Source organism: Gymnoscopelus microlampas (genome assembly GCF_963454915.1).
Source record: "Gymnoscopelus microlampas genome assembly, chromosome: 19".
In the NCBI taxonomy this organism is placed as follows: domain Eukaryota; kingdom Metazoa; phylum Chordata; class Actinopteri; order Myctophiformes; family Myctophidae; genus Gymnoscopelus; species Gymnoscopelus microlampas.
In genome coordinates this window covers 6,844,747-6,859,199 of record NC_139956.1, presented here as the reverse complement: position 1 = coordinate 6,859,199, position 14,453 = coordinate 6,844,747, and the positions used below count along the sequence as shown (strand labels likewise).

Here is a 14,453-nt window from a genome sequence, read left to right as displayed (position 1 = left end):
TTGAACTGTAGACCCCCCACCCTGACAAGCACTTGGAATTGTAGGAGTTGAGGCATTACATTCAGTTTGACTCGGTTGCACAGATAGATATTGTGAAAAAAGCAGATCTACAACATCACAACTTGTAGATCAGTATTTTCAAAATTGTTCCCTCCTATAATATTTGACAGTTTGGCCAATGTTTAACCAGTTTTTATAGTATAGTTTGTAACCTATGGATGGTCCCGATCCACAGGTTGAGAACCACTGTCCTAGACCACCGATTACTGATGTTTTGGCAAAGAACTAAGTCTTGAAAGCAATTTGGAAAATAATTAACGATTGACATTTGGCTTTTAAATAGCGGACACATTTTTGGAAACATTTTAACAAAAAACAGGGTCCCTGGTACAACATATCTTCAGATGGGGGCCGTCAGCCGCCAAACACATGAATTTGGGGGTCCTTGACAGGAAAATGTTAGAGAACCACTTATCTGAAACTTCTGTTTGAAGAGAAACTTTTAAACTGATTGCTACACACAACACATTGGAAAATGTCATGGCAGGTTGTTGTGACATTTTTCCCTTTTAAACATTTCAGAAGAATGTCTCTCAGAAAACTAAAGAAGGCCAGGACTGTTGACTGTTTCATTAATAAAAGAATGCCAGCGCTCACAGTCATTTCCATCCAGTATTTATTTATTTGTTCAGATAGGCATGGGTAGCACATGTGCCTGCCTACCTGAATAAAAAAAAAAGTATCTGAAGGACACTTAAAAACTGCATTCTGCAGTTTATATTGAAATCTTCTGACACGTGGCCCCCGGTAAACAGGCTGTTAACTCGTGACTGAGTTTCTCACATTCTTTCAAGTTTGTTTGTTTGTTTGTGTGTGTGTGTGTGTGTGTGTGTATGTGTGTGTGTTTCACCCTAAGGATCTCAGTAACACAGAGAACATTGGGCTTCATTCATTAACCCATTAAGACCTGAGGCGATTCTTAACCCATTAAGGCCTGAGTCCGATTCTTAAAATGTTTTCTAAATCCTAACAGATTTTTGAAAAAAATATAAAAAATATTTTTTTACGATTTAAAAAAAATAGCAGATCTACAAGCTCATAGCGCGGCACTCTGTGCCGCGCTATGAGCTTGTATATCTGCTATTTTTGAATAGCCAAAGAAACCTAAAGTGACACAGATGCGTTCCAGGTCTAAATGGGTTAAAATGTTTTCTAAATCCTAACAGTTTTTTTTTTTTAAAAGAAAGAAAAAAAATTGTCAAGATTTTTCAAAAATAGCAGATCTACAAGCTCTTAGCGCGGCACTCAGTGCCACGCTATGAGCTTGTGGGTGTGGTACAGGGGCTTCAGTAACACATATGTGGTTTATGTGTGTGTGTTGCAGGGGCTTCAGCAACACAGAGACCTTGTGTAGTGAATACAAGTACTACTGTGAGCAGTGTCGTAGCAAACAGGAAGCACAGAAAAGGTAAGACCATTTACCAGTGGCGGTCCTTGTACCTGCTGGACAAACTCAAAGTGACACACACACACACACACACACACACACACACACACACACACACACACACACACACAAACACACCCCTAAACACTGGGTCTGGACCCATGTTTGCGTCACAGCCCCATTTTTATAAGTCACTATGTCCCTTTCTTTTGGGGTTTACTTTCTTTTTCGAATTCCATAAATAAATATCCCGTCACAACCCGTCGCGATGCGACACGTTGTGAGCTTGTAAATCTACTATTTTCACTCGTTTTGGGATGTTAATTATCCAGCAGTCAAAAACATGACCATATAAGACAATATAATGTTGCTGTCAGGGAAGAAACCTCCATATTTCAACTTTTTATGTTTTGTTGTAAAGTTTTGTCGCACAAAAGTAGTGAAAATAGCCGATCTACAAGCTCAAAACGCATCACGATGCGACGCATTGTGAGCTTGTACATTGGCTATTTTCACTACTAAAAAAGGAGCGGTTTTGGACGTACAAGGTTTCCTCCCGACAGCGACCATATATTATAAGATATTATATATATATATAATAAGAAAATATGGAACCTCTCAGGCCATGAGATTGTAGACAGAGAAAGAGAGAGAGAACGTTGGAATAGTGAATCACCTGCGTCCATTGACCACTGAGTCGTGAGGTAGTTAAGCTTCCACACAGAATGTTATGCTATGCTCATAATATACATACACAGCCATTAGGGAATATGCAGGATATGAACCAGGCTTATGGAAGCCTTCACGCTTATAGCCGCACAAGGATATGAGCTGGCATCCACAATTCACCAAGCAGGAAGGCAACTATTATTACCCATCGCCCTTGCCCGTATACACATGCACGGGCACACACACACACACACACACACACACACACACACACACACACACACACACACGCGTTTGTACTGCTATACTTGTGAAGACATCGGTATTTTAGGACTGCAATTTTTAGAATGACATTTTTACTTTGCCATTTTTAACAGTAAATATTTTATGTTCTCTATTATATTTTCTCTGTCGGGTGTAAACCTCATATGTCCAAAACTGTCACTTTTCAGGATTCAAATTCAAAAGCATCAAAAGTAGCAGATCTACAAGCTCGAAACGCGTCGCTTCGCGCCACGTTTCGAGCTTGTAGATCTGCTACTTTTGATGCTTTTGTGTGACGCTGTAGTATGATCAAGTAGGGGCTTTATTTACGGGAAAAAAACAAAAAATTAGAATATGGAGATAAGAGGTTTCTGGTCTGACAGCGACAATATCAATATTTCCGGTGGCCGACACAGGCACACAGAACTATGTGTTAATCAGGCATAAAGGTCCTTACACACCGGCGAAAATAGCGAATATACGCAAAATTCGGACTCGTTCCGAATAATTAAAAGACGCTTTTTCGCTTCGCTTTTTCGCTTTTTCGCTCCATGTACGGAGCCATTGACTTTATAAGGTTTTAAAAAAAAACGCATTATTCGCACGAAAAAATCGCCCCGGTGTGTAACAACCTTTACTCTTAACCCTAACCCCTCTAAACCTAACCTCTAAATAACTAAACCTAACCTCAACAGTAATGTTTTCCTAACGGTAAGCCTAACTCCCCACATCTTTTTTTTTTTAACCATAAAACCTCAAGTTCTATTAGACTTGTGGGAACGTTTTGCCCATCTCATGTACAGTGATACATACACACACACACACGCACGCACGCACGCACGCACGCACGCACACACACACACACACACAGTGCCCATTTGAAAAGAAACCTTTTCCATCTGCTGTTACCACAGCAACCAAATGTACTCCTTCCCACTGCGTGCTGAGAGGTGTATCATTATTACTGCAGTGTGTTTTTACTTTAGACATTAGAGGAATGATTCAAAATCACATGCACACACCTGCATTAGAGTTCTCAAATTTTGCCCAAAATCTATGCTAATTAGTCGGGTCGGGCCGTTTTTGTGAAAAAAAAACAGAAAAGAAAAGAAAAACAAATATATTACCCCCCAAAAATAAATTTCAACTCCCTCTAGCGGCCTAACAGTAAGGGCGACAGAAATGGCAGTGGATGCGTTGGATGCAGCTCAAAGTGAACTTTACTCAGGTATCAAGTTTGTCGCCGTCCGACCTTCCTAGACCGTGTTATTAAAGGAAAATGGGCGACAGTGGCCAAAACTCAGCGAAAGTGGCCGTTTTCAAGATGTTTTGTCCATTATATCTGGAACGGAAGGTCCAATCTGCTCAGTTCAAAGCTTGTTGGATGTGTGACTTCTTACAGTACATTAAGCACACAATGACACCTTTTTGGGGTTTCTCTCTCTGTCTCTGTCTCTGTCTCTGTCTCTCTCCGTCTCCCCCCCCTCTCTGTCCCCCCCCTCTCCACAGGATGCGAGTGAAGAAGTTGCCCATGATCCTGGCTCTGCACCTGAAGAGGTTTAAGTACATGGACCAGCTGCACCGCTACACCAAGCTGTCCTACCGGGTGGTCTTCCCCCTGGAGCTGAGGCTCTTCAACACGTCCGGAGATGCCACCAACCCCGACCGCATGTACGACCTGGTGGCCGTGGTGGTACACTGTGGAAGGTGTGTGTGTCATCAGTTGATTCTCAAAGTGGGCTGTGGGGGAAGAAGAAATAAAAGAAAAATAGCATGAAAACATTGTCAAAGTGCAATTGTAGCTTAAAACGTTCAGAACCCAAGATATCATCATTTGAATATTTGCTGCTCCATTCACTTCTTTTTTAACTTATTACTGAAAAAGGTTGTATCATGTCCCCTGAGCAATTTTTTTTACTATGTATTTTTGGCTGTCAAAATGTTACAAATAGCAAATCTACAAGCTCACAACGCGTCACATCGCTTTTGGAAAAAAACGTTCAGAACCTAAAATATCATCATTTGAAGATTTGCTGCTCCATTCACTTCTTTTTTAACTTATTACTGAAAAAGGCTGTATCTCGGCTTCTGAGCACTTTTTTTTTTACTATGTATTTTTGGCTGGCACATTTCACAATTATTTTTTTTATTTCATTATTTCTCTTTTACCATCTTAAAATTGCTAAATACAACGCACAAGTACTTAGTATGGATACAATCGATTATTTGCATTGCAAAACGATTCGATACGATATAAAGTCAAAATTAACGTCGATTCATCGATGCAGTTACTAAATTGTTACACCTCTAATTGTACGTCATTTACTGTACTCTGTGTGTGTGTGTGTGTGTGTGTGTGTGTGTGTGTGTGTGTGTGTGTGTGTGTGTGTGTGTGTGTGTGTGTGTGTGTGTGTGTGTGTGTGTGTGTGTGTGTGTGTGTGTTCCTGTGCAGTGGTCCTAACCGTGGTCATTACATCACCATCGTAAAGAGTCATGGCTTCTGGCTGCTGTTTGACGATGACATCGTAGAGGTGAGCTGATAAAATGATCTACGCTTTAGTTCAGGGGTCTTCAACGTTTTCAGGCCAAGGACCCCTTAGCTGAGAGAGAGATGAAGCAGGGACCCCCACTACATTGTATAATTGTATAAAATTGTGTTGCAGATTAAACTTTTTCATAGATAGCTGGATTCATGTTTTCAGATAGTTAATCCTCAATAAAAATGGTTGAGAATTAGGGGTGTGCCGATACACTAATTTCACGAAACGATACGATACGATATTTGGCTCACAACTTCGATACGATTTCGATACGATACGATACGCACTTTTTTTATTATGAAAATATATGGAGGAGAAAAAAAGAAAATGCAAACAAATAATTCTGTTTTTGCATTATTCAGACATGCAAACTTGTAGCTTTTCAGCTACAATAGCCGTTTTGAATCCAAATAGTATGACACCTGACCCGAAAAAAAAACATGTTGTCACTCTTTTCACTTCGGGGCCGTTTGCATGCCTGATTATTATGATTGTAAAAAAAAAAAAAAAAGATTTTTTTTTTTTTTTTCCAAAACGATATTTTTTTTTTCCAAAACGATACATATCGTCGCGAAAACGTATCGCAAACGTAAAAATCTTCTCTTATGGGGGTCCCTGGCATACCTTTTCAAATGGGGGTCCGTGGGCTAATAAGTGTCAATTTGGCGGTCCTTGACATGAAAAAGTTTGTGAACCACTGACATGAAAGCATCACAAGTAGCTGATCAACAAGCTCGAAAGCTTCTGTGCTTTGTTGATATGCTACTTTTGCTACTTTTGATTTTGGACATATGAGGTTTCAACCCGACAGAGACGAAACACATTAGGTCACAAACCCCCATTTGATAACAATTTTTGTCATGAGAGACGAAGCAGACGGTGTTATTCCGGGGTGACTCACACATCTCCGAGTCAACACCAGTTGTTACATATAAGTGGTCGAGGGAACACACCAGTGGCGTGCACAGACATTTTGAGGGGCAGGTGCTCAAGTAAATTATACTTTTTTGTGTTTACTTGGTCTGCTCTTTTTTCCCTCTACACCTATACCTCTTTGCCAAAAATAGCCGATCTACAAGCCCACAACGCCTCGCAGCGCGAGGCGTTGTGGGCTTGTAGATCTGCTATTTTTGGCTAAAGTTCTCCTCAGAAAAGGGATGCTAGGTTTCGAGTGGTTATGGTAAAAAGAAAAATCATATCACATAAAGATTTGGCGGACCCCCTGTAGTAACTCTGAGGACCCCCTAGGGGTCCCGGACCCCCTGTTGAAGACCCCTGCTGTAAACTGACTTTTTTCAAAAGGGCACTTCTTGTCAAGAGGGCAAAGGGCAGGTGCTCTAGCACCACCTAGAGTCTATCTGTGCACGTCCCTGGAACACACTGAAAACGTCTTTGACGCAAACGTTGTCGATGTGCGTCAGGCGAGTACGCCGGTTCACATCGTCTATTCAATCTAAAAACAAAGGATTTGTGCGTCTCTAGAGCGGTCAGACGTGTGAAAAACAAACGTACATACAGTACACACACTGCAGCACGAGTCTGACATAAAAAAAGAGGACTTCCTGCGGTGCTCGAACTCACTTTGGCTGTCGGACAGAAATCGCACGTCGTCGTTTCAAAATAGAACAGAGCTCTGAAAGACAATGTGTCAATAGATTCTGACGTGCACATACACACACACACACACACACACACACACACACACACACACACACACACACACGCTTGTGGCCTTCAGCTACAGCCGTCATCAACACATTGAATGCCGTGAGTGTCTGATTCTTTAGATTAGTCAGTTTCATTGAGTGGTGGAAAAGGTTCTCACATTTCTTACTTGTGTAAAAGTATCAATACTGCAATGTAGAAATACTCCGTTAGAGGTTAAAGTCCGGAATACAAAATTTACTTGAGTAAAAGTACGAAAGTATTGGTTTCAAAATATACTTGAACTACCAAAAGTAGAAAGTACTCATCATGCAGAATGTCCCATTTCACAAGTTTTCAAATGTATAAAAATCTCTTGAAAATAGCAGATCTACAAGCTCACAATGCTAACCTAATCCAATTCGCCTTGTGTAGCAGAACAAGCTAGATAAAAAAACTTGATTAAAAACAAAACAAGAAACATTAACAGTAGGCGAGAGACACAAATAACACGCATAATTCAATGCTAATAAAATATGTTTTAAGTAAATTATATGATATCCATTATAATAGCTCACAGACAAACTTAAAAAGAGACCACAGAGAACCTTAAGTGATTCCACCAAGCGGCTACCACGTTCCCGTTCATTTTTGCCCCTGCCAGGAATTCACTGCAGACCGAAGGAAAGGGATCTGTGGCGTTCCTCAGTGTTGTGTCTGGAATCTGGGCCTGGTGCTGACCCAAATACTTCCACCCCCCCCCCCCCCCCCCCCTGAGTAATGAGGAGATTATTACAAATTAGAAATATGCCTGGGAGGGAGACGGAGGGGGGAGGCGGGGAGTAGGGGGACCATTAACCCATTAAGACCTGGAACGCATCTGTGTTACTTTAGACTTTCTTTGGCTATTCAAAAATAGCAGATATACAAGCTCATAGCACGGCACTCGGTGCCGTGCTATGAGCAAGGGATAATGCACGGGGAGGCAGTCATTATTGAAATGTAAAGCCCGACAGGGCGATTAACCACCGAGGCGCAGCCTCTTATTACACGGCTACTTAATAAATACATAAATAAATTTACCCAAAAGTAACAACAAAACAAAGTATTTCCTTGCTTACGGCAATGAAAGTATTCCATAAGTAGCCTATTGGGCTGGGCGGAGTTTGCCTCGGAAAACAAATGACAAAATAGAAAAAAACTCGCCCCAAAACACACTCGCCCCCCATTCTATATACTGCCGATTTGCCTGTAATACCGCCGGATTTGCCCCGGGGCGACTGTGTTTTGGGGCGAGCGTTTTGGTATTTCCCCCGTAGCCACGATAAACAAGGAAGTGCAGTGGATCAAATAGAATCACTTTTCGGTCATTGCATTGTCTATTTCTCACTTCAAATGTTTTCAAAAACATTCTTGAGAGCAACGTTTAGTTGTAAATGACATTGGTTGTTTGTTTACATGGCTGTCATCTAACTATATAAATGGCGTGCAACTTCCGCACCCTCGGTGGTGACACCCCACAGCTCTGTTATCGAATAAACAACGCACCGCCAGACCACATGTCGCCTACTGACTCGCCACGGCCGCCGCGCTGAATTTACGCCTCGCGTAGGGGACATCTCACTGCTCACTACACCGTTTCCACCGCGCAACATAATTAATTCTACTCACCAAATGTCGGACAAAACGGAAGGGGAGCCAGCTTCGTACCGTTTACCGTGCGCACGACCTCATCACCACAACAGCAGCCAGCCGCTGCGGGGGTTTTTTCCTTTTTTTCAAAACTTTTTTTTTGGTCACCATTTTCTACAGGCACCATTTCTGGTGTAACGTCGGGTGTTTCTTTTCACCAGCCAATCACCTTTCACGTTGCCACGTCCGTTGCCACGTCGCGCTGACGTACGCTAAACAAGCGCTGCCGTGCGCACAATGCAAACGAGCCCAAAGGCGCGCAAAAATAAGCCGACCATTGCTCTGACTTTGCGACACAAAGTCAGACCTGGCAACGCAGCCTACGCCAATCATGTGTGACAGATCTACAAGCTATGGGGCAGAGACGCCACCGTATCTTAGCAACAACTACAGCGCTCACTCTCATTGGTCGTGTCACGCTAAGAGCAGTCTCCAGACAATGGCATCGCAGACAGCTTGCTGTTACTGCTGTAGCCATCACAGGCAGTTGCAGCACGACGGACAGGGCGCTGTGATAGCTGCCATGTCGCTAACGCTAACCTGGTTGTCATGCCTGCAGCGGCTGTGCAATCACTTTGTCAACAATGCACGTTCGTGTGGTGAATGTCTACATTGCTGCTCAGTTCGTCCATTGTAGATGGTGTATGTTTGTGTGTGTCTTCTGGAGAACTATGTAGCTCCACAGCAACTACAGTAACTAACGTAATGGCAGGACCGCCCCGTGCAACGCATGTTAGCCTGCATTATGGTCATGTAGTAATTTCAGATAATTTCGCTCCGATTAGAGCAGTGTTTATCAACCCTTTCACGCCGCCCCCCCCCCCCCCCCCAAATACACGTACTTGATCTGGGACCCCCCCATTCTGTTTGACTCCGTTCCACAAGTAAATATTGTGAAAATAGCCGATCTACAAGCTCCAAACGCCTCACGTTGAGAGGCTTTGTAAGCTTGGAGATCGGCTACTTTCTACATGATTGCCTCTTTCTTACATTCTTTGCCAATGTGGCCCATGTTTTCATTGCATAGTTTATTGACTACTTCTGTTGCAGAAATGGCCATTTCCTTTACTTTCGTTTTTATATTGTCTCCGCCAGGCCGAAAGGCATGGCGCAAGACTATGTTTCACCCCCTGTCCGTCCGTCTGTGATAGCTAATCTCTCACATCGTTGACTTGATCGCAGCAAAATAACAGCCCGATGTGGACAGTCAGTGAGAGCTGGATAAACGACGTAAAATGTGTCAAAAGGAGTCTGTACGGCTGTCGATAAATGAACACATGACGTCGGTGGGAGAGGAGATATTGTGTCTTTTGGACAAACAGCAGCGTGGTGCTGATGTTTGTTGTGTGAAGCAGCTTAATGTCAGAGTGTTTGTGTTGGAGCGCCTCAGTGCGGCTGCAGAGTTCATGTGCAACCTCTTCCAGAGAGACACAGAGACACTAGAAACTCTGCTGGGGAAAAAAAACACTGCTGGGCATTGACTTTCCTATGGACATTGATCTACACACTGCAGCTATATCTGCTACACACACAACATCAAACTACACACTGCAGGTATGATGCAGCGTTTGCATTACAGCCAGCATGCCAGCGTAGTTCCCATATGGTTTCAAGGTGGGCTAAACCATATGGACCCCATGTCAGCAATGTCATCGGCATCCACTTCAGTCCCAACTGCGATGCCCATGCAGGCTATAAGTAGCTTCTACCTGGCCCTTAGGTGGGCCCCAACTAGCCATGTTTATCTGGGACCAAGGCGGGTCCTAACTGGGTTTGCCCATGCAGGCTTTAACTGGGTTCTACCTGGGCCCTAGGTGTACCCTAACCAACCACAGTGCAGTGCCCATCGCTCCAATTGTTGTGACGTCAGGGCTCTCAATACTGCACATTGGTGGAGGAGGAGGGGCCGCAGGGCGACCGCACACATCGCTGAACCAATGGTTGCCCACGGATGTTTCCTCTGTGGATTTACAATCTGCCCCTCTATGCCACATATCATCCGCACTACAGGGTCTTCACTGACCGAGCCACGGCCCCACTGACCCTCATGACGCTACGCCACTTAAACGTGCGGCAGCATGCGCTGGGTTGCCAGGTTTGCACAGCCTGCGCCAGAAACAAGCAACCACCTTCATGAAAAAAAAAAAAACACCGAAATGGTCCGCAATGTTCCAGGGGTGTCCCCGCGCGTCCCAACACTCCACAGGGGGTCAGTGGACCATCAGGGGGTCCGCGGACCCCCTGTGGACCCCCTGAAACATAACAAATATTATTTCTTCAAATTTTTTCCTTTTTCAAAAACACTTTTCCACAGTTTCACTCCGGCGATTTGGGTCCCCCAATATACACACGGCCACGCTGGGCCCCGTGCGCGGCTGGGGTTGAGGGGGGCGTAGCCCCCCGAAACTCTAGTGTTGGATAAAGCATAAAACAAAGCAGCGGAGGTTGATATGAGCAGGTGTTCTGAGTCTCTGATTACACAGCGGTCCGTTATTGAGCTCAGCGGTCATTATCGAGAAATAATGACCGATGACTGACCAATCAGAATCGAGCATTCAACCAAGCCGTGTAATAAGCTTGTATATCTGTTATTTTTGAAAAATCTTGACAAAAAAAAGTTTTAGATTTTTTTTCAAAAAATACATTTTATAGAATCGGACCTTCACGCCTTAATGGGTTAAAAGTCACAGGGAGAGAAATGGGGGGTGGAGAGAATATGAGTGAAGCTGGACTGGGAGACATGTAAGAAGGTTGGAAGATAGAGGGTAGAGAGATTTGCTTTGTTTTATTTTTTCATAAAAATAAATTGTAATAATGAAAAAATAAATACATGGAAAAAGTCATCAGAACTAGGGACATGTGTTTTCAATTAGTCTAACATGGTTATAATTTAGTGTGAAGTTACAATGAGTTTATATAGGAGATGGGGTGGGCCTGTCTGATAAAATGATTATCAAATATATAAAAATTGAACCAAGCACCTTTAAAAAAAAAAAACTGGGGCGCAAACAAACCCCAGAATGGACGATAAAATGACCCCAGAAGTGTTTTTAAAGTGAAAGGCCTCTTTTTAAAGAGGATGCAAGCAACTATTATCGTTTCTTTCTAGTCATTTCTTACAGTCTAGAAAAGTGCTTGGCTTCCATAAAGCCAAACAACATCTGACAACATTCCATCATCTGTGGAGGTCTACTGGCCTGACTGGCTGACTGGCTTTTCCAGTTCCCTTCTCGCTGGCACACACGTTAGCGTGTACACATGGCCTATTTTTGAATTTGAATCCTGAAAAGTAACAGTTTTGGCAGTGGTGGGAAAAGTACTCAAATGTTTTACTTAAGTAAAAGTATCAATACTGCAATGTAGAAGTACTCTGTTACAAGTTCCAGGGGGTCCCCAGCTAAATGATAGATTAGGCACCAAATGGACCCTTATGGGTCTGTAACTCTGAGAGTGTACAAATGGACCCTAACGGGTCCATTTGGTTCCATTTGTACACTCTCATAGTTAAACTGACATAGATTTTACAATATAAATTGCGCTCCAATAGCTGGGGCTAATTAGTGTCAATTTGGGGGTCCTTGACATGAAAAAGTTTGAGAACCACTGTTCTAGAGAAGGCAACCGGATGTTGCACCTTGCATGCATCCAAGAGGGTTAGGGTTATTTTTTTTCCCCCCCAAATCATAATTATTGTGTTTTTCATCCGATTGCCTCAAGTCAAGACCTATGATTTCCTCCCCACTGTTGACATTTGGGTGGTTTATTCAACTTTCTTACGCCTTTACTGTTCCTGGTGACTGCCACTTTGACTGAAATGTATAGGTAAGACTATATCAAGTACATGGAAAAATCACTCACACGCACACACTCACTCACACACATATTCACACCCACACTCATACTCACACACACACACACACACACACACACACACACACACACACACACACACACACACCGCAGAGGCCCACTCTAGTGCCCACTCAAGGCCACTCCAGAAGCACTTCCGCGAGCAGTGGAGGCGATGAAATGTCGTAGCTTCAAAAGCCTATTGTGGAGGTAGACATAATTGGTCTTGCAGCAATCGGATGAAAAACACAATATTTTTTATTCTGAAAAAGTAGTGTTCTCTAATGACAGAGCTTGACGTCAAAGCAAGTTTATGAGCTGAGAAAGCTGGATGGTTTGTTTGAGTTCAGAATTAATCTTGTGTCTCGCTCAGCAATATCAGTGAAGTAGGGAGCATTGACCAGCATTTCATGTCTCGCTCTGCATTATACAGATGTAGCTGTTATTAAGCTGTTGGCACTCTAATAAGACTTGTAATTTATCCCTGACCACGAAACCAGTGAATTGATTAATGCTGTATAATGCTTTCCCCATAAGCAAGTGAGCCACTCTGCTATTAAACATGTGATTGGCAGTTGCATTCACAGCGAGTGGTAGTGCTTGAATACATTTGTTTAGGTACTTTTATTTTACTTGAGTTCCCTTTTTTAATACTTTATACTATTACTCCACTACATCTCATAGGCAAATGTACTTTTTACTCAATTACAATTATTTGAAAACTTTAGTTACTAGTTACCTTTTTAGATTTAGATGATTATTATCACTAGGATGAACCACTTAAGCCTTATTTTATACTTGGTCTATTCGCATAGGCGATCCACAAGCTTGCAACGCATCGCGATGCGACGCATTGTGAGCTTGTAGATCGGCTATTTTCAAAAGAGTTAAACCATTTTTTATACAAATTTGAATACTTTTACTTACATAGTATGTACATGAAGCATATTTTTATGCGAATACTTTTGCACTCTTACTGAACTTTTACTATTAATCACGTAAAATTTGAATACAGGACTTTTACTTGTAACAGTATTCGCGTCATGCGACTTAACCCATTAAGACCTGGAACTTTGTCATTTTTAGATTTGAGCTAAAAAAGCATTATTTTACACTTTGGGCTATTCAAAAATAGCAGATCTACAAGCTCGTAGCGCGGCACCGAGTGCCGCGCTACGAGCTTGTAGATCTGCTATTTTTGAAAATTTGTGAAAATGTGTGCAAAAACTTGAATATATATATATATTTTTTTAAAGCGAACATTTTTAACTCAAATCTTTGCATCTGGGGGGTCCCTGGAACAACATATTTTGATGGGGGTCGGCGGCCAAATACATATAATTTTGGGGGTCCTTGACATGAAAAAGTTTGAGCACCACTGATATAGAAACATACGTTTTTTCAGAAAACTGTTGAGATTTAGGAGACATGTAGAATCGGCTTCAGGTCTCAATGGGTTAAGTATATAGGGATTAAGTGGTTAATGGTTTCAGGGTTAGCCGTGGTGGGGTATCGTATCGTTGCTGAGTGAATGCAGCGGGACGCTCGGGTCTTAACGCAGCCAAAACCGTCATGGCACACTGATGTTAACCCATTAAGACCTGGAACGCATCCGTGTCATTTTTTTATTTGAGCTAAAAAGCATTATTTTACGCTTTGGCTATTCAAAAATAGCAGATATACAAGCTCATAGCGCGGCACCGAGTGCCGCACTATGAGCTTGTAGATCTGCTATTTTTTTTAAATCGAGAAAATTTGTGCAACTCTTTAAATATATATATTTTTTTTAAAGCGAACATTTGTAACTCAAATCTTTGCTTCTGGGGGTCCCTGGGACAAAATATTTTCAGATGGGGGTCCGTGGCCAAATATATATACATTTTGGGGGTCCTTGATATGAAAAGGAGAGCCACTGACATAGCAATGTAGGGGTTTTTTTTAGCGGCGCTAGCCGCTCTATACCTTTAGGTATAGAGCGGATATTAGCCCTCTATACCTGGCTTTTGCGTCAACGTTCTGATTGGTCAGGCTCGCCAACGTTCTGATTGGTCAGGCTCGCCAAGGTTCTGATTGGTCAGGTCCGTCAACGTTCTGATTGGTCAGGCTCGCCAAGGTTCTGATTGGTCAGGTCCGTCAACGTTCTGATTGGTCAGGCTCGCCAAGGTTCTGATTGGTCAGGTCCGTCAACGTTCTGATTGGTCAGGCTCGCCAAGGTTCTGATTGGTCAGGTCCGTCAACGTTCTGATTGGTCAGGTCCATCAACGTTCTGATTGGTCACTATTCATGACATCACTATGTTACTATTCATGACATCACTATGATGTCATGAATATAGAATTAGATGTCAC

The 14,453-nt window shown here is 42.7% G+C and overlaps 1 protein-coding gene across 1 annotated transcript in view; it reads left to right on the top strand.

Annotated features, from left to right (window-relative positions):
- Positions 1 to 14,453, top strand: part of usp12b (ubiquitin specific peptidase 12b) — a 35,707-nt gene that overhangs the window by 18,072 nt on the left and 3,182 nt on the right. The window contains exons 7-9 of the mRNA XM_084043397.1: positions 1,385 to 1,468; positions 3,890 to 4,087; positions 4,833 to 4,911. Coding sequence (XP_083899523.1) covers positions 1,385 to 1,468; positions 3,890 to 4,087; positions 4,833 to 4,911 — 361 coding nt within the window. The remainder of the gene's footprint in view (positions 1 to 1,384; positions 1,469 to 3,889; positions 4,088 to 4,832; positions 4,912 to 14,453) is intronic.